Here is a 22,223-nt window from a genome sequence, read left to right as displayed (position 1 = left end):
CCACACATCCTCTACCACTTCTGAAACCACACTGCTCTTCCCCAATCTGATGCTCTGTACATGCCTTCACCCTCTCAATCAATACCCTCCCATATAATTTACCAGGAATACTCAACAAACTTATACCTCTGTAATTTGAGCACTCACTCTTATCCCCTTTGCCTTTGTACAATGACACTATGCACGCATTCCGCCAATCCTCAGGCACCTCACCATGAGTCATAAATACATTAAATAACCTTACCAACCAGTCAACAATACAGTCACCCCCTTTTTTGATAAATTCCACTGCAATACCATCCAAACCTGCTGCCTTGCCGGCTTTCATCTTCCGCAAAGCTTTCACTACCTCTTCTCTGTTTACCAAATCATTTTCCCTAACCCTCTCACTTTGCACACCACCTCGACCAAAACACCCTATATCTGCCACTCTATCATCAAACACATTCAACAAACCTTCAAAATACTCACTCCATCTCCTTCTCACATCACCACTACTTGTTATCACCTCCCCATTTGCGCCCTTCACTGAAGTTCCCATTTGCTCCCTTGTCTTACGCACTTTATTTACCTCCTTCCAGAACATCTTTTTATTCTCCCTAAAATTTAATGATACTCTCTCACCCCAACTCTCTTTTGCCCTTTTTTTCACCTCTTGCACCTTTCTCTTGACCTCCTGTCTCTTTCTTTTATACATCTCCCACTCAATTGCATTTTTTCCCTGCAAAAATCGTCCAAATGCCTCTCTCTTCTCTTTCACTAATACTCTTACTTCTTCATCCCATCACTCACTACCCTTTGTAATCATCCCACCTCCCACTCTTCTCATGCCACAAGCATCTTTTGCGCAATCCATCACTGATTCCCTAAATACATCCCATTCCTCCCCCACTCTCCTTGCTTCCATTATTCTCACCTTTTTCCATTCTGTACTCAGTCTCTCCTGGTACTTCCTCACACAGGTCTCCTTCTCAAGCTCACTTACTCTCACCACCCTCTTCACCCCAACATTCACTCTTCTTTTCTGAAAAGCCATACAAATCTTCACCTTAGCCTCCACAAGATAATGATCAGACATCCCTCCAGTTGCACCTCTCAGCACATTAACATCCAAAAGTCTCTCTTTCGCACGCCTGTCAATTAACACGTAATCCAATAACGCTCTCTGGCCATCTCTCCTACTTACATAAGTATACTTATGTATATCTCGCTTTTTAAACCAGGTATTCCCAATCATCAGTCCTTTTTCAGCACATAAATCTACAAGCTCTTCACCATTTCCATTTACAACACTGAACACCCCATGTATACCAATTATTCCCTCAACTGCCACATTACTCACCTTTGCATTCAAATCACCCATCACTATAACCCGGTCTCGTGCATCAAAACCACTAACACACTCATTTAGCTGCTCCCAAAACACTTGCCTCTCTTGATCTTTCTTCTCATGCCCAGGTGCATATGCACCAATAATCACCCACCTCTCTCCATCAACTTTCAGTTTTACCCATATTAATCGATAATTTACTTTCTTACATTCTATCACATACTTCCACAACTCCTGTTTCAGGAGTATTGCTACTCCTTCCCTTGCTCTTGTCCTCTCACTAACCCCTGACTTTACTCCGCAGACATTCCCAAACCACTCTTCCCCTTTACCCTTGAGCTTCGTTTCACTCAGAGCCAAAACATCCAGGTTCCTTTCCTCAAACATACTACCTATCTCTCCTTTTTTCACATCTTGGTTACATCCACACACATTTAGTCACCCCACTCTGAGCCTTCGAGGAGGATGAGCACTCCCCGCGTGACTCCTTCTTCTGTTTCCCATTTTAGAAAGTTAATACAAGAAGGGGAGGATTTCTGGCCCCCCGCTCCCGTCCCCTCTAGTCGCTTTCTACGACACGCGAGGAATACGTGGGAAGTATTCTTTCACCCCATAAAGATGCTATAGTTCTTCTTGGTTTCCCTGTCCAGTGTGCAAGACTTGACCTCGTATTACATCATTATTATGCATGGTAGCAGAATGCATGAGGAGGCTAGAGGTCATGCTGTTGGTGGCCATGATCAGCAAAATAAGGATTACTATCATAATAACAAGAGTAATGAATACGAGTTTCTTTGCTGTACGAAGCTGGTCTTCAACAGCAGACTGACGATGAAGCAACTGGTATGTATATATATATATATATATATATATATATATATATATATATATATATATATATATATATATATATATATATATATATATATATATATATGTATATATATATATATATATATATATATATATATATATATATATATATATATATATATATATATATATATATATATATATATATATATATATATATATATATATACATATATATATATATATACATATATATATATATATATATATATATATATATATATATATATATATATATATATATATATATATATATATATATATATATATATATATATATATTTTTTTTTTTTTTTTTCATACTATTCGCCATTTCCCGCGATAGCGAAGTAGCGTTAAGAACAGAGGACTGGGCCTTTGAGGGAATACCCTCACCTGGCCCCCTTCTCTGTTCCTTCTTTTGGAAAATTAAAAGAAAAAAAAAAAAAAAACGAGATGGGAGGATTTCCAGCCCCCCGCTCCCTTCCCTTTTAGTCGCCTTCTACGACACGCAGGGAATACGTGGGAAGTATTCTTTCTCCCCTATCCTCAGGGATAATATATATATATATATATATATATATATATATATATATATATTTATATATATATATATATATATATATATATATATATATATATATATATATATATATATATATATATATATATATATACACATATACATATACATACACATATATATATATATATATATATATATATATATATATATATATATATATATATATATATATATATATATATATATATATACATCCATTGACAGCACGTCGACCCTGGTATACCACATCATTCAAATTCACTCTATTCCTTGCATGTCTTTCACCCTTCTGTACATTCAGGCCCTCGATCGCTCAAAATCTTTTTCACTCCATCCTCCCACCTCCAATTTGGTCTCCTGCTTCTCATTCTTCCCTCCACCTCTGACACGTATATCCTTTTTGTCAATCTTTCCTCACTCATTCTCTACATAATCACTGTTATCATTATTATCATTATCATTATTATTATTATTATTATTATCATTATTATTATTATTATTATTATTATCATTATCATTATTATTGTTATTATTATTATTATTATTATTATTATTATTATCATTATTATACTTGATCACTGTTTCCCGTATCAGCCAGGTAGCGCAAGGAAACAGAAGAACTTCTCAGCCACCCACATACACATATGTATACACAAACGCCCATACACGCACATATATATACATATACAATTCAACATATATATATATATATATATATATATATATATATATATATATATATATATATATATATATATATATATATATATATATATATATATATATATATGTATACTTTTTTTTTTCTTTGCTTTGTCGCTGTCCCCCGCGTTTGCGAGGTGGCGCAAGGAAACAGACGAAAGAAATGGCCCAACCCACCCCCATACACATGTATATACATACGTCCACACACGCAAATATACATACCTACACAGCTTTCCATGGTTTACCCCAGACGCTTCACATGCCCTGATTTAATCCACTGACAGCACGTCAACCCCGGTGTACCACATCGATCCAATTCACTCTATTCTTTGCCCTCCTTTCACCCTCCTGCATGTTCAGGCCCCGATCACACAAAATCTTTTTCACTTTATCTTTCCACCTCCAATTTGGTCTCCCTCTTCTCCTCGTTCCCTCCACCTCCGACATATATATCCTCTTGGTCAATCTTTCCTCACTCATTCTCTCCATGTGCCCAAACCATTTCAAAACACCCTCTTCTGCTCTCTCAACCACGCTCTTTTTATTTCCACACATCTCTCTTACCCTTACGTTACTTACTCGATCAAACCACCTCACACCACATATTGTCCTCAAACATCTCATTTCCAGCACATCCATCCTCCTGCGCACAACTTTATCCATAGCCCACGCCTCGCAACCATACAAAATTGTTGGAACCACTATTCCTTCAAACATACCCATTTTTGCTTTCCTAGATAATGTTCTCGACTTCCACACATCCTTCAAGGCTCCCAGGATTTTCGCCCCCTCCCCCACCCTAAGATCCACTTCCGCTTCCATGGTTCCATCCGCTGCCAGATCCACTCCCAGATATCTAAAACACTTTACTTCCTCCAGTTTTTCTCCATTCAAACTTACCTCCCAGTTGACTTGACCCTCAACCGTACTGTACCTAATTACCTTGCTCTTATTCACATTTACTCTTAACTTTCTTCTTTCACACACTTTCACACACGAGCTTCTGCAGTTTCTCACATGAATCAGCCACCAGCTCTGTATCATCAGCGAACAACAACTGACTCACTTCCCAAGCTCTCTCATCCCCAACAGAATTCATACTTGCCCCTCTTTCCAAAAATCTTGCATTCACCTCCCTAACAAGCCCATCCATAAACAAATTAAACAACCATGGAGACATCACACACCCCTGCCGTAAACCTACATTCACTGAGAACCAATCACTTTCCTCTCTTCCTACACGTACACATGCCTTACATCCTCGATGAAAACATTTCACTGCTTCTAACAACTTGCCTCCCACACCATATATTCTTAATACCTTCCACAGAGCATCTCTATCAACTCTATCATATGCCTTCTCCAGATCCATAAATGCTACATACAAATTCATTTGCTTTTCTAAGTATTTGTCACATACATTCTTCAAAGCAAACACCTGATCCACACATCCTCTATCACTTCTGAAACCACACTGCTCTTCCCCAATCTGATGCTCTGTACATGCCTTCACCCTCTCAATCAATACCCTCCCATATAATTTACCCGGAATACTCAACAAACTTGTACCTCTGTAATTTGAGCACTCACTCTTATCCCCTTTGCCTTTGTACAATGGCACTATGCACGCATTCCGCCAATCCTCAGGCACCTCACCATGAGTCATACATACATTAAATAATCTTACCAACCAGTCAATAATACAGTCACCCCCTTTTTTAATAAATTCCACTGCAATACCATCCAAACCTGCTGCCTTACCGGCTTTCATCTTCCGCAAAGCTTTTACTACCTCTTCTCTGTTTACCAAATCATTTTCCCTAACCCTCTCACTTTGCACACCACCTCGACCAAAACACCCTATATCTGCCACTCTATCATCAAACACATTCAACAAACCTTCAACATACTCACTCCATCTCCTTCTCACGTCACCACTACTTGTTATCACCTCCCCATTTGCGCCCTTCACTGAAGTTCCCATTTGCTCCCTTGTCTTACGCACTTTATTTACCTCCTTCCAGAACATCTTTTTATTCTCCCTAAAATTTAATGATACTCTCTCACCCCAACTCTTATTTGCCCTCTTTTTTACCTCTTGCACCTTTCTCTTGACCTCCTGTCTCTTTCTTTTATACATCTCCCACTCAACTGCATTTTTTCCCTGCAAAAATCGTCCAAATGCCTCTCTCTTCTCTTTCACTAATAATCTTACTTCTTCATCCCACCACTCACTACCCTTTCTAATCAACCCACCTCCCACTCATCTCATGCCACAAGCATCTTTTGCGCAATCCATCACTGATTCCCTAAATACATCCCATTCCTCCCCCACTCCCCTTACTTCCATTGTTCTCACCTTTTTCCATTCTGTACTCAGTCTCTCCTGGTACTTCCTCACAGAAGTCTCCTTCCCAAGCTCACTTACTCTCACCACCCTCTTCACCCCAACATTCACTCTTCTTTTCTGAAAAGCCATACAAATCTTCACCTTAGCCTCCACAAGATAATGATCAGACATCCCTCCAGTTGCACCTCTCAGCACATTAACATCCAAAAGTCTCTCTTTCGCGCGCCTGTCAATTAACACGTAATCCAATAACGCTCTCTGGCCATCTCTCCTGCTTACATACGTATACTTATGTATATCTCGCTTTTTAAACCAGGTATTCCCAATCACCAGTCCTTTTTCAGCACATAAATCTACAAGTTCTTCTCCATTTCCATTTACAACACTGAACACCCCATGTATACCAATTATTCCCTCAACTGCCACATTACTCACCTTTGCATTCAAATCACCCATCACTATAACCCGGTCTCGTGCATCAAAATCACTAATACACTAATTCAGCTGCTCCCAAAACACTTGCCTCTCATGATCTTTCTTCTCATGCCCAGGTGCATATGCACCAATAATCACCCATCTCTCTCCATCAACTTTCTGTTTTACCCATATTAATCGAGAATTTACTTTCTTACATTCTATCACATACTCCCACAACTCCTGTTTCAGGAGTACTGGTACTCCTTCCCTTGCTCTTGTCCTCTCGCTAACCCCTGACTTTACTCCCCAGACATTCCCAAACCACTCCTCCCCTTTACCCTTGAGCTTCGTTTCACTCAGAGCCAAAACATCCAGGTAGCTTTCCTCAAACATACTACCTATCTCTCCTTTTTTCACCTCTTGGTTACATCCACACACATTTAGACACCCCAGTCTGAGCCTTCGAGGAGGATGAGCACTCCCCGCGTGACTCCTTCTTTTGTTTCCCATTTTAAAAAGTTAAAAAATACAAGGAGTGGAGGATTTCTGGCCCCCCGCTCCCGTCCCCTCTAGTCGCCTTCTACGACAAGCGAGGAATATATATATATATATATATATATATATATATATATATATATATATATATATATATATATATATTCTTGCCTAAGCCAGGTACGCATTTTATTGAGCAAAGCCTAAGGTCGCCAACGCTAACAGCTACACCATAGAAATTGTTTATATGATTTTAAATCTAGCAATATCTTACCACTTTACTTTTGTAATCGCAAGATGGAAATGACGCGTACGTTTTCGAATGTTTTTCCCACGGCTCCTGCCCAGTTGCATTTCTAGTACTATGTATTACTATACTACCAACAGCTTTCCTGTCATAAGATCAATAGCAAAGTTATGATTAATAGATATCAATAGGTACTCAAAACGTGATTGAAGTTTGTGTCTGTTGTACATTGTGTACAAAATATTGCAGTTTATTTCTCTAAGAAAGTGTGGGGTATATCAAAGAGTGGGGTATAGGAAAATGTGAGAGATTGCACAGTGAGGGGTATAGCAAAGTGTGGGGTACAGGAAAGTGTGGGGTATAGTAGAGTAAGGGGTACAGGAAAGTGGAATATAGGAAAGTGGGAAATAGAGCAATGAGAGTACTATGGCAATGTGGAAGGTATAGCAAAGTGGGGTGTATAGGAAATAGGGTAAAAAAAAAGGAAAGTTGAGAGTATAGCAAAGTGGGGAGTATAGTAAAGTGGGAAATATAACAAAGTAGGGAGTAGAGGAAAGTGGAAAATAGATCAAAATGGTTAGTATAGCAAAGCTGGATTAAAGCACAGTGGTGATTACAGCAAAGTGGAAAGTAATGCTAAATTCTATCTTTACAACAATACCTTACTTTTATCAACATGAATGCGAAGAACGTCATAATCTACCATCTAATGAACCCCTTCCTTTCCTCTCCTGTGACATGATAACTACATTCAGAACGATCACTCTTTACCAAAAGGCTATAATAACTTTCCTGGTTAAAGAATTGTCCTAGATGAAAACATGGAGCTTCCATGTCAGTGCTCTAGAGAAAGCCATGGAACCCCATGTCAATGCCTTACCATTTTAATGGCTTTTTCTGTAGACAGGAAACTCTGGTCGGGGTCTTCATGGTTGAACAGTTGCCACATCTCCTGGTAGATCCCACTGTCCGCAGTCTGAAAAATGTCACCTAATGTTACAACAGCGTGATGGGGTTTGGCTAATCAGTTCCGCAAGACTTGGGAAGTTCGTGGATGACGAGATATGTTAGTGTGGCAGGAACTGTAGTTATACAAAGCCGCAGTGGATATAGTCACTTAATCTCAGGTGACACGAAAAAATGATAACTTTATCTTAGACCCAGTGTAGCATCTAACTGTCTTTATCACATGGTGATGTCCTGATGAAGTATAGGAGGAATGCAAGATTCGTGAAGCATCCACCAAAAATTGGGTGCGATGGACGTCTGAGGTGTTGTGGTGATCATCGTGTGCAGCTGTAGTGTCAGGGAGAAATCTGATGAGTGGTGACGATACGCTGTGTGGTGAGTACCACAAGGAAACTGTTGTAACGCCTACGTGACGATTGGTAACGAGTGTGTGTGTGACAGATGGTTTTACTGAAGAAACAGATTCACTCGAAGTAAAGATGGATAGAGAGATTGTATTCAATGAATATATATGTAAGTAAACCATTCATGATTCTCATCATTATTTACATAATTCATCGTTTGCAAAAACGCGAATAAATTGACTTGTGAAGGTATGGGATCATCTAGATAATGAATCAAGGAACCCGACACTGTGACAGGTTCTGTCACGAATGATACGTTTTCATTTGTCAGATGATTATAAACTCTGTGAAATAATCTTCGTCTCTGGCATCTATTTGCGTGTCACTATTGATCATTAGTTCAAACTGGCGATTGATAAAAGTAAGAAGGCTTAATGCAGTTACTACAGTCAGCATATGTCGTGTTGACTGAATCTCCGTGTGTACGAGTGTGTGTGTGTGTGTGTGTGTGTGTGTGTGTGTGTGTGTATCAACCAGGCCCATTATTCCGTACTGCTGCCCCTGCAGAATGTCACACACGGGTGTTTATGGTGCATTTCTTCTCCGAACACAAATGTTGTTTAGGAATTTTCATACGTGATTACAAACATGCTAGACATGGAGACTTTCTTCACAACATGAGATGTAATCTGATCATCGTATTTTCTGTATAATAATGATTTAGATGTGTCCATTGCTTACCCTATAGCTGTGAATTACTGTTCTATCTTTTGGTGTCATTCCTTTTCAGCACCGTTGATGCGTTGGTATGAACACTGAGAAGGCGTGGTGCTTGAGTACAATGAACCACTCATGATAACTTACGGTCACCAAAGCGTTGCAGTAAATAACCCAGTCACTACATTTGCAGATCTGATGATTTCTAACCAGTCCTTATCTTGACCGTCAGAGTGTTGGTTCTCATTCTGTGACATCAGTAACTTTCATCTGAATGTCACTTTTCCTTAACAGAGTTACATAAGTGAGTAAATCACCTTGCATTTGTAACTTGGTGATAAGCCTGACTCCACTTTTCGTGAAAGAGAGATATCACTTGAGCTAACAGCTAAGACGAGAGATATCACTTGAGCTAACAGCTAAGACGAGAGATATCACTTGAGCTAACAGCTAAGACGAGAGATATCACTTGAGCTAACAGCTAAGACGAGAGATATCTTAATGTTAAGAATTATGAATAATGACAGTGGTTTGTGATGTGCTGCTTATCCACAGTAGACTAAGGTCATCCATCAGTCTTTTCAAGGCTCAGCCTATCATGATTAAATACTTGGTAGTTGCTCACACACACACACACACACACACACACACACAGACACACACACAGACACACACACACACACACACACACACACACGTAAAATGCACTCCTGCATTTATTGCATGATGCGATTTGTCGTGACAATTTTAGGAATTTCCGGCAAGTTTCCCCTCTGAAATTTCCTTGTGAATAGATGACTCATTTTCATATGACAACAGACAAGGTGGACCAATTTAAGGAGAGCCTCTACTGAACAAGTGTTACATGATATGGTGTATATATAGCATGACAGAATAATACAAGTTTTTGCTAAACAGAATTAGAACTCAGAGATTAAGAACTCAAGGTATTAAAATCTATAGTTTTAGAACTCAGAGATTAAGAACTCAAGGTATTAAAATCTATAGTTTTAGAACTCAGAGATTAAGAACTCAAGGTATTAAAATTTATAGTTTTAGAACTCAGAGATTAAGAACTCAAGGTATCAAAATTTATAGTTTTAGAACTCAGAGATTAAAAACTCAAGGTATTAGAATTTATAGTTTTAGAAACCAAAGATCAAGAACTCAGTGTATTAGAATTCATAGTTTTTGAAGTCAACCAATAAGAACTCATTGTATTAGAATTCATACTTTTAAAACTCAAATATCAGGAACTCAAAGTATCAAATTTTATGGTTTTTAGAACTCAAAGTATGTTGTGCCTGATATGTGGATATCATTCATATTTAGTGAACTTGAACTGTAGCCTTCGTAAGTCACCTTGAAGGCCTCCACAAAGTTGCTGTCCCTCAGAGTGCCGATGGTGTAGCCGTCCCTGTGGGCCTGGGCCAGCTCGTGGATTGAGTCGATGGGTTTCTCGTACGCTGTGATGGCCAGCGCCGCCGTCAGCGTCCCCGAGTACAGTGCTGTGGGTTTTAGGAGGGGAAGGTTGCCCAAGATAGTATTTGAATGGTTTTGGAATTGAGAAGAAAAATGGCCAGAGAAAGAGATAGATTGATAGATAGATAGATAAATAGATAGAGAGAGAGAGAGAGAGAGAGAGAGAGAGAGAGAGAGAGAGAGAGAGAGAGAGAGAGAGAGAGAGAGAGAGAGAGAGAGAGAGAGAGAGAGAGAGAGAGATTCAGTTAAGATATAGGCAACTTGAAGCGGAAGAACATGAGAGAGACAAAGACGTGGTGAGGCACAGGATTCTGACTGTGGTGGACAGCAGAAGGTGGAACCACAAAGTTGGTGTTTGTGTTATGTAACGTACACCAGAGAAACATTTAACGTTTTGATGTGAGGTATACTAAGTTGCTACATAACTTTGATGACGTAGATCAATCCTCTATGTAGTGTTGGAAGTTAGCCAATATTATGGAAGTGCTTCTTGAAAATTGACTTATCCGTGTGCACAGTGTTCTTACAGGTAAGCTTTTGATAAAAGCTTTTTTGATTCTTTTTCAGTATCAAATTGCAATGATTTTACAACAGGAAGAACCGATATTTGAAACTCTATGCTACAGTCGCAGATCATCGCACACGAAAAAAATCAGAAACTTTAAGAAAATCTAGTGTTGCTTAAATCTAGTGTTGCTTAAATCTAGTGTTGCTTAAATCTAGTGTTGCTTAAATGAACTATGGGAAGGAAATAGGACGGTGATAGTTCTTAAAGAACCGAAGGAAAAGTATTTCTTGGGGAAACCGGAGTCTCATGTGAAAACCCATCAGGAAGGGAAAGCTGAAACTATAGACAGGGCTGAAACTATAAGAGATAATTGTGGTTCAAACTTTAGGAAATCTATGATAAATCTTTTCATAATCCAACAGCTTCAAGGAAGCCATTTGTTGTCTAAAGCCATGGGAGAAACTGAGGGTCACTTCCGGTTAATTTTAGGGCTTCTGATCACAGTTATTCTCCTTTTGTGTCTTACAATGTTCCTCAAAATGTGGGTCCTCAAACTCTGTCCCACTTTTCAGCATAAGATTCCCTCTTCTGGAAAAAATTTACATTTAGATATATTTCAGGGTTATATCTCGTCTCTTTAACTGTAGCTTACCTTTACATCTTGGCTGTGTTTATATAAGAATAATCAAAAGCTAGTTCCCAACGAGCTATGTACAAATAGGCAGTTTAGTGATATTGGATGGAGAAGAATTGGAAACGTCTGATAATGCGATGGGCAAGAAGAATAAATAAGCTTAGCTTAAATGCGTGGGTCTTGATATTCTTATATATAATCAGGGGGATGACCACAGAAATGCGATCGCTAAACATTATCATGAAAATGATCACCTCATAGATCTTGAGAATCCCTGCTATTTTATACTCCTCTGCTGATTATGGCACACGTAACGTCATTGAATCTGTCTTAATTGCTAAAACTAAGAACTTTAATTTGTCCCCAGGCAATTTCAAAGCATATCCTAGCATCAACCAGATCATCATGAAAGGACAAAACACCAAAACACAAAATAAAGCCGTTCAAGGCACACCCAGCTACCCAGGTCAACCCCCGCCACCTGACCCTCCTTAATCACTCTTCCTTACAAGTGTTACTACCAGACATAGCAGACTGTGCTTGGCCTAGAAGAGTCGTGCTTTACGGCGGGAACCAAGAGTGATGTTGGGATTTAGAGAACTTTGTTAAGAACTGGCACCTGATGAGGTAGATGGTCGCTACGAAACATGGCGTGCCACATATAGAAAAATTACATGTTAAATGAAATTATAGAACTATATGAGCCTTCAATCAAATATGTATATGTACTGTACAGTCTTTCAGACTTCTTGACCCGGTCTCACCATATAAGTAGAAGGAGAAGAGGTACCAGGAGATGAATAAGAAGCGGATGGACCAGCGGCGGGAGATGATGAGGTTGCATTGATTCATCAGGTTCCTGAACATGTTGAAGCTGAAGCTTTGTAGGGAATAGTGGACACTGTCTTCCTCGTCCAGGTGCACCACCAGCAGGCGGCTCACCATGTAAAGAAGCGGACCCACCAGCACAGTAGCCAGGCAGATACACAGCCACACCTGCCAGGGTAAAGGGGACACAATCACCAGGCAGATACACAGCCACACCTGCCAGGGTAAAGGGTACACAGTCACCAGACAGATACACAGTCACACCTGCCAGTTTGAAGGGTACACAGTCACCAGGCAGATACACAGCCACACCTGCCAGGGTAAAGGGTACACAGTCACCAGACAGATACACAGTCACACCTGCCAGTTTGAAGGGTACACAGTCACCAGACAGATACACAGCCACACCTGCCAGGGTAAAGTGTACACAGTCACCAGGCAGATACACAGCCACACCTGCCAGGGTGAAGGTTACACTGTCGTGCTTCCCGGGACAGATAGTTGTGCAGAAAACACCGTGTGACATAGCATTACTACCATAGAGAAAATTTGCCAAGCTAATTGAGGAAAGCTGGTTTTATTTGTCAGCAGCTACAGCAGTGGGACCACTAGCACGGTCAACTGTAAGAGTCATCATATAACCAGCCGGGATAAGTGTTGACAAAACGAAAGATTAGCAGGTATAGTATCAGGCCCACAAGTACAGTCACTGCAATTAGTTACACCAATTCGAGTGATAATTTCTTATAAGTCAAGAGGATGACCCGCAGACTCACTAGCACTGTCACCAGGATGATGACTACTTTAGCACGCCTACTGAGATATTTGTGCCGATGACTTGGGTTAGGAAGTGCAGTACTGGGCCCACGCCTGCTGGCCTGAGTGGTGACTACAAATATGGTTATAGTCACCAGCTCAACCTTGGTTATGAATGTACTGAAGGTAACTTGAGTCAACATTCCATGCGCAAATTGAAGAAGAAAAACAGAGAAGAAACACACATATGATTACATGTAAAAAAAAAGTGGTGAAATGGTAACAGGCAGAAATGATGTGAAGAGGAGGTAGAGTTGGTATTTTGAATGGTTGTTAATTGGATGACAGGGTGATAGTTGTGGGATATTTTGTACATGGAGGTTTGCGGGTGAGAGAGTCATGGAAAGCGGTTTCATGAAAAGAGGAAGTGGTCAAGCCTTGCGTAAGATGAATTGCGGAAAGCGGCAGGAGTGGATGGAAAGCAGTTAGATTTCTTAAAGCAGGGGATGATTGTGTTGTTGATTGGTTAGTCAGGATTTTCAGTTCACAAAAGGGTCTTAGTGAGGTGCCTTAGGATTGGCGGAATGCCTGTATAGAGCCATTGTATAAAGGCAAGGAGGAAGGAAAACGGCAAATGTTCGAATTACAGACGTATAAGGTGTTTAGATGTTGTTGGTGAGTTGTATGGGAGAGTGGTGACTGGGAGGTGGTTGCATGCACGTTTGGAATGTGTGTTCAGGAATGGAAGAGGATGTGTAGATTAGGCGTTAGGCGTTCACTTTGGAGAATGTTTGTGAGGAAAACTAACGGAAATAGATGAACCTGTGTTTGGTATTTATGGATCAGGAGAAAGCGTATGATCGAACTGATAGAGGTGCTCTACGGAAGGTGTTGCGAATATATTGTGTGGGTGGTAAGGTATTAGAAACATGTGTGATAGTTGGAAGATAGGGAGGTGAGCGCTTGTGGTGAAGATGGGTCTGCGGCAGGGGTGCGTGATGTCACCAAGGTTGTTTAATTTGTTTTATGGATGAGATGTGAGGGAGGTGAATGTAAAGATCTTGGAGAGAAGAGCAGGTATACAGTCTATTGGGGATGGGTGGGCGCGTGGGAGGTGTGTCAGTTGTTTGCTGATGACACGGCGCTGGTGGCAGATTCGAGTGAGAAACTGCAGAAGCTTGAGTCTGAGTTTAGGCGAGTGTGTGAAAAGAGAGTGTTGAGAGTAACAGCAAGTAGCAGAAACGTTTAACACGCTTAGTAGTTTAGCAGTAACGAAAAAGAGGCTATTTGGGGTACGAGCTTGAATGAAAAGAACTTGGAGGAAGTAAGGCATTCACATATCTGGGAGTGGATATGTCGGCATATGGAACCATGGTGACTGAAGTGAGCCATCGGGTGGGTGAGGAGTTAAATGTCCTGAGTGCACTAAGGGATCACGACAACTAAGAAAGAGACATAAATTACCTCGATTGTGAAGGGAGATAAGATTGCGAAGGATCGGTTCTTCTCCTTGGGTGCAGGGGACATCAATGTCGCGGATTCCAAGTAGTAAGGGTCTGTGAAGTCCACTACAGTCTCTCGGATAGCTGGAAGGATTAATACTAACAAGGAGTACAGGTGACTAAATCAAAAAGATAAATGCCATTGACAGACTGCGACAATATACCTGGTCGAGGTAGATAGCTGAACATATGAAAGTGTCCAATATCATGTTGTAAAATTATGAATATAATCATTAATCTTAAGGAGATACTTTTATTTATCTACATATCCCCTGTAGGTAGGATGTAACATACCGCTCGTCATACAGGAATCTTATTTACGTAAAACTGATAGAGTGATCACAGTAAATGATTGGTAGTACTATTGTTCAGAAACACGCACTGAGGTTTTTTGCATGCGAGTAACGCGCTGGATATGAACAAGAAAATGAAAGATTATAAATGAGACGTGAAAGCTGATAACAATCTTAAACAAAACATGTTTATCAAATGTACACTGGAAAGCGTTGGCTCGCCAAGCAAACATTTGACTTAAGTCTGCTTGAAAAAATGGGCTCTGTTATATAAAGACGGTTAACCTCTGTGTAATGAGGGGTTGATTACAATTTGAGAACAGCAGAACACAAAGCTGTCATGCCCTGATTTCAGTCTGTCACAACTGAGAGAAAATATCCCTCCTGCATTTACATACACATTATTCCTGGAAGTCTGCATGTATATATCTTCCATTCAGATGGGATAATCTGTTCTCATCAACAAACCTTCTGTCGAGAAAGAAACTGTGGGTTTTCACGCAGCCAGAAGCTTGGAGGTGAGCTTGTGGGAATTATTTTCAAAGAATAAAGAGGAGAGTTAGTAATTTTTTCTTCTTATATTTAAAGCAAGTAGAAACTCAAGGTAATGAGACACATGCTTGATAAGAGTGTCTGTGGTCTTACAGATCTTCTTAAGACCTAAAGAATCAAAAGACTTTTCGGTTGGTTTGTATGCAGCTTGACGTTGTGGGAGTATGTGATAGAGTGTAAGAAGTAAACTCTAGACTGATATGGGTAAAACTGATTGTGGATGGAGAGAGATGGGTGATTATTGGTGCATATGCACCTGGGCATGAGAAGAAAGATCATAAGAGACAAGTGTTTTCGGAGCAGCAGAGTGAGTGTCTTAGCAGCTTTGATGCACGAGACCGGGTAATACTGATGGGTGATTTGAATGCAAAGGTGAGTAATGTGGCAGTTGTGGGTATAGTTGGTGTACATGGGGTGTTCAGTGTAGCAAATGGAAATGATGAAGAGCTTGTAGATTTCTGTGATGAAAAAGGACTAATGATTGGGAATACCTGCGTTAAAAAGAGATTTACATAAGTATACGTATGTAAGTACGAGAGATAGCCAGAGAGCGTTAATGAAGTACGTGTTGTTTGATAGGCGCGTAAAAAGATACTTTTGGATGTTAATATGCTGAGAAGGGCAACTGGAGGGATTTCTGATCATTTTCTTGTGGAGGAAAAGGTGAAGATTTGTAGAGGTTTTCAGAAAAGAAGACAGAATGCTGGGGTGAAGAGAGTGGTGAGAGTAAGTGTGTTTGGAAACGAGATTTGTGTGAGGAGGTACCAGGAGAGATTGAGTGCAGAATGGCAAAAGGTGACAGCAAATGACGTAAGGATAGTAGGGGAGGAATGGGATGTATCTAGGAAAGCAGTGATGGCTTGCGCAAAGGTGCTTATGGCATGAGAAAGGTGGAAGGTGGACAGATTAGAAAAGGTAGTGAGTAGTGGAATGAAGAAGTAAGATTGTTAATGTAAGAGAAGGGAGAGGCGTTTGGACGATTCTTGCAGGGAAGTAGTACAAAGGACTGGGAGATGTATAAAAGGAAGCAGCAAAAGGTCAAAGAAAGGTGCAAGAGGTGAAAAAGAGGGTAAATGAGAGCTGGGGGTGAGAGAGCATCATTGAATTTTAGGGAAAATAAAGATATTTTGGAAGGAGGTAAATAAAGTGCGTAAGACAAGAGAACAAATGGGTACATCGGTGAAGGGGGCTAATGGGGAGGTAGGAACAATTAGTGGTGAAGTGAGAAAGGAATGGAGCGAGTATTTTGAAGGTTTGTTGAATGTGTTTGATGATACATTGCAAGATATAGGTTGTTTTGGTCGCGGTGGTGTGCGAAGTGAAAGGGTCAAGGAGAACGGTTTAGTAAACAGAGAAGAGATACTGAAAGCTTTGCGGAAGATGAAAGCCGGCAAGGCAGCGGTTTTGTATGTTATTGCAGTGGAATTTATTGAAAAAGGGGGATGACTGTGTTGTTGATTGGTTGGTAAGGATATTCATTGTATGTATGGCTCATAGTGAAGTGCCTGAGGATTGGCGGATTGCCTACATAGTGTCATTGTACAAAGGCAAAGGGGATAAAGGTGAGAGTTCAAATTACAGAGGTATAAGTTTGTTGAGTATTCCTGGAAAATCATATGGGAGAGTATTGATTGAGAGGGTAAAGGCATGTATAGAGCATCAGATTGGAGAAGAGCAGTGTGGTTTCAGAGGTGGTAGAGGATATGTGGATCGGGTGTTTGCTTTGAAAAATGTATGTGAGAAATACTCAGAGAAACAGATGGATTTGTAAATATCATTTATGGATCTGGAGAAGGCATATGATAGAGTGGATAGAAATGATTTGTGGAAGGTATCAAGAGTGTATGGTGTGAGAGGTAAGTTGCCAGAAGCAGTGAAAAGTTTTACTAAGGATGTAAGGCATTTGCTTGTGCAGGAAGAGAGGAAAGTGATTGGTTCCATGTGAACGTCAGGTTCGCAGTAGGGTTGCACAAATGTCTCAACGGTTGTTTAATTTGTTTATGGATAGAGTAGTTAGGGAGGTGAATGCAAGAGTTTTGGAGAGAGGGGCAAGTATGCAGTCTGTCGTGGATGAGAGGGCTTGGGACGTGATTCAGTTGTTGTTCGCTGATGATACAGCGCTGATGGCTGATTCGGGCGAGAAACTGCAAAAGTTGGTGACTGAGTTTGGTAAAGCGTGTGAAAGAAGAAAGCTGAGAGAAAATGTGAATAAGAGCAAGTTAATTTAGTTTAGTAGGGTTGAGGGACAAGTCAATTGGGTGGTAGGTTTGAATGGAGAAAAATTTGAGGAAGTGAAGTGTTTTAGATATCTGGGAGTGGATTTAGCAGCGGATGGAACCATGGAAGTGGAAGTGAGTCACAGGTAGGGGAAGGGGAGAAGGTTCTGGGAGCGTTGAAGAATGTGTGGAAGGCGAGAACATTATCTCGTAGAGCAAAAATGGGTATGTTTAAAGGAATAGTGGTTCCAACAATGTTATATTTTTGCGAGGTATGAGCTATAGATAAGACTGTGCGGAGGGAGGCGGATGAAATGTATGAGGATAATATGTGGTGTGACTTGTTTTGATCAAGTAAGTAATGAAAGTGTAAGAGAGATGTGTGGTAATAAAAAGAGTGTGGTTGAGAGAGCAGAAGAGAGTGTGTTGAAATGGTTTGGTCACATGGAGAGAATGAGTGAGGAAAGATTGACCAAGAGGATACGTGTGTCAGAGGCGGAGGGAACGAGGAGAAGTGGGACACCAAATTAAAGGTGGAAAGATGGAGTGAAAAATATTTTGATCGATTGGGGCCTGAACATAGAAGACGGTGAAAGACGTGCAAGAAATAATGAACTGGAACGATGTGGTGTAACGGGGTCAACGCGGATTGAACCAGGGCATGTGAAGCGTCTAGGGTAAAGCCTGGAAAGTTTTGCGGGGCCTGGATGTGGAAAGGGAGTTGTGGTTTTGGTGCATTACACATAACACATAGAGACTGAGTGTGTACGAATGTGGCCTTTTTTGTCTTATCCTAGCGCTACCTCCCGGGGGAGGAGTGCTATTTCATGTGTGGCGGGGTGGCGACATGAATCGATGAAGGCAGCAAGTATGAGTATGCACACATGTATATATGTATATGTCTCTCTGCGTATATGTATGTATACGTTGAACTTAATAGGTATGTATATGTGCATGTGTGGTCGTTTATGTATATACACGTGTACGTATGTGGGCTTTGGCCATTCTTTCGTCTGTTTGCTTGCACTACCACGTTAAAGCGGGAGACGGCGATTAAGTATAATAAAAATGTATATAATGAATATATATAATAAAGATATATATAATAGAATATGTATAACAAAAATAGATTCCTCTCGTGTCGTAGAAGGCGACTAAAGGAGACGGGAGCGGGGGGCTAGAGACCCTCCCCTACTTGTATTTCAACTTTCTAAAAGGGGATACAGAAGAAGGAGTCACGCGAGGAACGCTCATCATCCTCGAAGGCTCAGATTTGGGTGTTTAGATATGTGTGGATGTAGCCAAGATGAGAAAAAAAGGAGAGATAGGTAGTATGTTTGAGGAAAAAAACCTGGATGTTTTGGCTCTGAGTGAAACGAAGCTCAGTGGTAAAGGGGAAGAGTGGTTTGGGAATGTCTTGGGAGTAAATTCAGGGGTTGGTGAGAGGACAAGAGTGAGGGAAGGAGTAGCACTACTCCTGAAACAGGAGTGATGGGAGTATGTCATAGAGTGTGAGAAAGTAAACTCTAAATTGATATGGGTAAAACTAAAAGTGGACGGAGAGAGATGGGTGATTATTGGTGCATATGCACCTGGGCATGAGAAGAAAGATCATGAGAGGCAAGTATTTTAGGAGCGGCTGAGTAAGTGTGTCAGTATTTTTGATGCACGAGACAGGGTTATAGTGATGGGTGATTTGAATGCAAAGGTGAGTAATGCGGCAGATTAGGGAATAATTGGTGTACATGGGGTGTTCAGTGCTATAAATGGAAATGGTGAAGAGCTTGTAGTTTTGTGTGCTGAAAAAGGACTGGTTATTGGGAATACCTGGTTCAATAAGAGAGATATACATAAGTATACGTATGTAAGTAGGAGAGATGGCCAGAGAGCGTTATTGGATTACGTGTTAATTGATAGGCGCGCGAAAGAGAGACTTTTGGATGTTAATGTGCTGAGAGGTTCAACTAGAGGGATGTCTGATCATTATCTTCTGGAGGCGAAGGTGAAGATTTGTGAGGTTTTCAGAAAAGAAGAGAGAATGTTGGGATGAAGAGAGTAGTGAGAGTAAGTGAGCTTGGGAATGAGACTTGTGTGAAGAAGTACCAGGAAACACTGACTACAGAATGGAAAAAGGTGAGAGCAAAGGACGTAAGGGGAGTGGAGGAGGTATGGGATGTATTTAGGGAAGCAGTGATGGCTTGCGCAAGGGATGCTTGTGACATGAAAAGCGTGGGAGCTAGGCAGATTAGAAAGGGTGGTGAGTGGTGGGATGAAGAAGTAAGATTACTAGTGAAAGAGAAGAGAGAGGCATTTGGACGAGTTTTGCAGGGAAATAGTGGAAATGACTAGGAGATGTATAAGAGAACGAGGGAGGAAGTCAAGAGAAAGGTGCATGAGGTGAAAAAGAGGGCAAATGAGAATTGGTTTGAGAGTATCATTAAACTTTAGGGAGAATGAAAGATATTTTGGAAGGAGGTAAATAAACTGCGTAAGACAAAAGAACAAATGGGAACATCAGTGAATGGGGATAAAGGGGAGGTGATAACAAGTAGTGGTGATGTGAGAAGGAGATGGAGTGAGTATTTTGAAGTTTTGTTGAATGTTTTTTTTTTTTTTTATACTTTGTCGCTGTCTCCCGCGTTTGCGAGGTAGCGCAAGGAAACAGACGAAAGAAATGGCCCAACCCACCCCCATACACATGTATATACACACGTACACACACGCAAATATACATACCTACACAGCTTTCCATGGTTTACCCCGGACGCTTCACATGCCTTGATTCAATCCACTGACAGCACGTCAACCCCTGTATACCACATCGGTCCAATTCACTCTATTCCTTGCCCTCCTTTCACCCTCCTGCATGTTCAGGCCACGATCACACAAAATCCTTTTCACTCCATCTTTCCACCTCCAATTTGGTCTCCCTCTTCTCCTCGTTCCCTCCACCTCCGACACATATATCCTCTTGGTCAATCTTTCCTCACTCATTCTCTCCATGTGCCCAAACCATTTCAAAACACCCTCTTCTGCTCCCTCAACCACGCTCTTTTTATTTCCACACATCTCTCTTACCCTTACGTTACTTACTCGATCAAACCACCTCACACCACACATTGTCCTCAAACATCTCATTTCCAGCACATCCATCCTCCTGCGCACAACTCTATCCATAGCCCACGCCTCGCAACCATACAACATTGTTGGAACTACTATTCCTTCAAACATACCCATTTTTGCTTTCCGGGATAATGTTCTCGACTTCCACACATTTTTCAAGGCTCCCAAAATTTTCGCCCCCTCCCCCACCCTATGATCCACTTCCGCTTCCATGGTTCCATCCGCTGACAGATCCACTCCCAGATATCTAAAACACTTCACTTCCTCCAGTTTTTCTCCATTCAAACTCACCTCCCAATTGACTTGACCCTAAACCCTACTGTACCTAATAACCTTGCTCTTATTCACATTTACTCTTAACTTTCTTCTTCCACACACTTTACCAAACTCCGTCACCAGCTTCTGCAGTTTCTCACATGAATCCGCCACCAGCGCTGTATCATCAGCGAACAACTACTGACTCACTTCCCAAGCTCTCTCATCCCCAACAGACTTCATACTTGCCCCTCTTTCCAAGACTCTTGCATTTACCTCCCTAACAACCCCATCCATAAACAAATTAAACAACCATGGAGACATCACACACCCCTGCCGCAAACCTACATTCACTGAGAACCAATCACTTTCCTCTCTTCCTACACGTACACATGCCTTACATCCTCGATAAAAACTTTTCACTGCTTCTAACAACTTTCCTCCCACACCATATATTCTTAATACCTTCCACAGAGCATCTCTATCAACTCTATCATATGCCTTCTCCAGATCCATAAATGCTACATACAAATCCATTTGCTTTTCTAAGTATTTCTCACATACATTCTTCAAAGCAAACACCTGATCCACACATCCTCTACCACTTCTGAAACCACACTGCTCTTCCCCAATCTGATGCTCTGTACATGCCTTCACCCTCTCAATCAATACTCTCCCATATAATTTACCAGGAATACTCAACAAACTTATACCTCTGTAATTTGAGCACTCACTCTTATCCCCTTTGCCTTTGTACAATGGCACTATGCACGCATTCCGCCAATCCTCAGGCACCTCACCATGAGTCATACATACATTAAATAACCTTACCAACCAGTCAACAATACAGTCACCCCCTTTTTTAATAAATTCCACTGCAATACCATCCAAACCTGCTGCCTTGCCGGCTTTCATCTTCCGCAAAGCTTTTACTACCTCTTCTCTGTTTACCAAATCATTTTCCCTAACCCTCTCACTTTGCACACCACCTCGACCCAAACATCCTATATCTGCCACTCTGTCATCAGACACATTCAACAAACCTTCAAAATACTCATTCCATCTCCTTCTCACATCACCACT

The 22,223-nt window shown here is 40.9% G+C and overlaps 1 protein-coding gene across 1 annotated transcript in view; it reads right to left on the bottom strand.

Moving 5' to 3' along the window:
* The window catches only part of LOC139753532 (probable glutamate receptor), a 176,035-nt gene that overhangs the window by 76,338 nt on the left and 77,474 nt on the right, over nucleotides 1–22,223 (bottom strand). Inside the window, exons 9-12 of the mRNA XM_071670180.1 lie at nucleotides 14,664–14,785; nucleotides 12,380–12,611; nucleotides 10,354–10,499; nucleotides 7,842–7,937 (exon numbers count right to left, since the gene is read on the bottom strand). Coding sequence (XP_071526281.1) covers nucleotides 7,842–7,937; nucleotides 10,354–10,499; nucleotides 12,380–12,611; nucleotides 14,664–14,785 — 596 coding nt within the window. The remainder of the gene's footprint in view (nucleotides 1–7,841; nucleotides 7,938–10,353; nucleotides 10,500–12,379; nucleotides 12,612–14,663; nucleotides 14,786–22,223) is intronic.

Source organism: Panulirus ornatus, chromosome 14 (assembly GCF_036320965.1).
Source record: "Panulirus ornatus isolate Po-2019 chromosome 14, ASM3632096v1, whole genome shotgun sequence".
NCBI classification, from domain to species: domain Eukaryota; kingdom Metazoa; phylum Arthropoda; class Malacostraca; order Decapoda; family Palinuridae; genus Panulirus; species Panulirus ornatus.
This window is presented reverse-complemented; position numbering and strand designations above follow the sequence as displayed.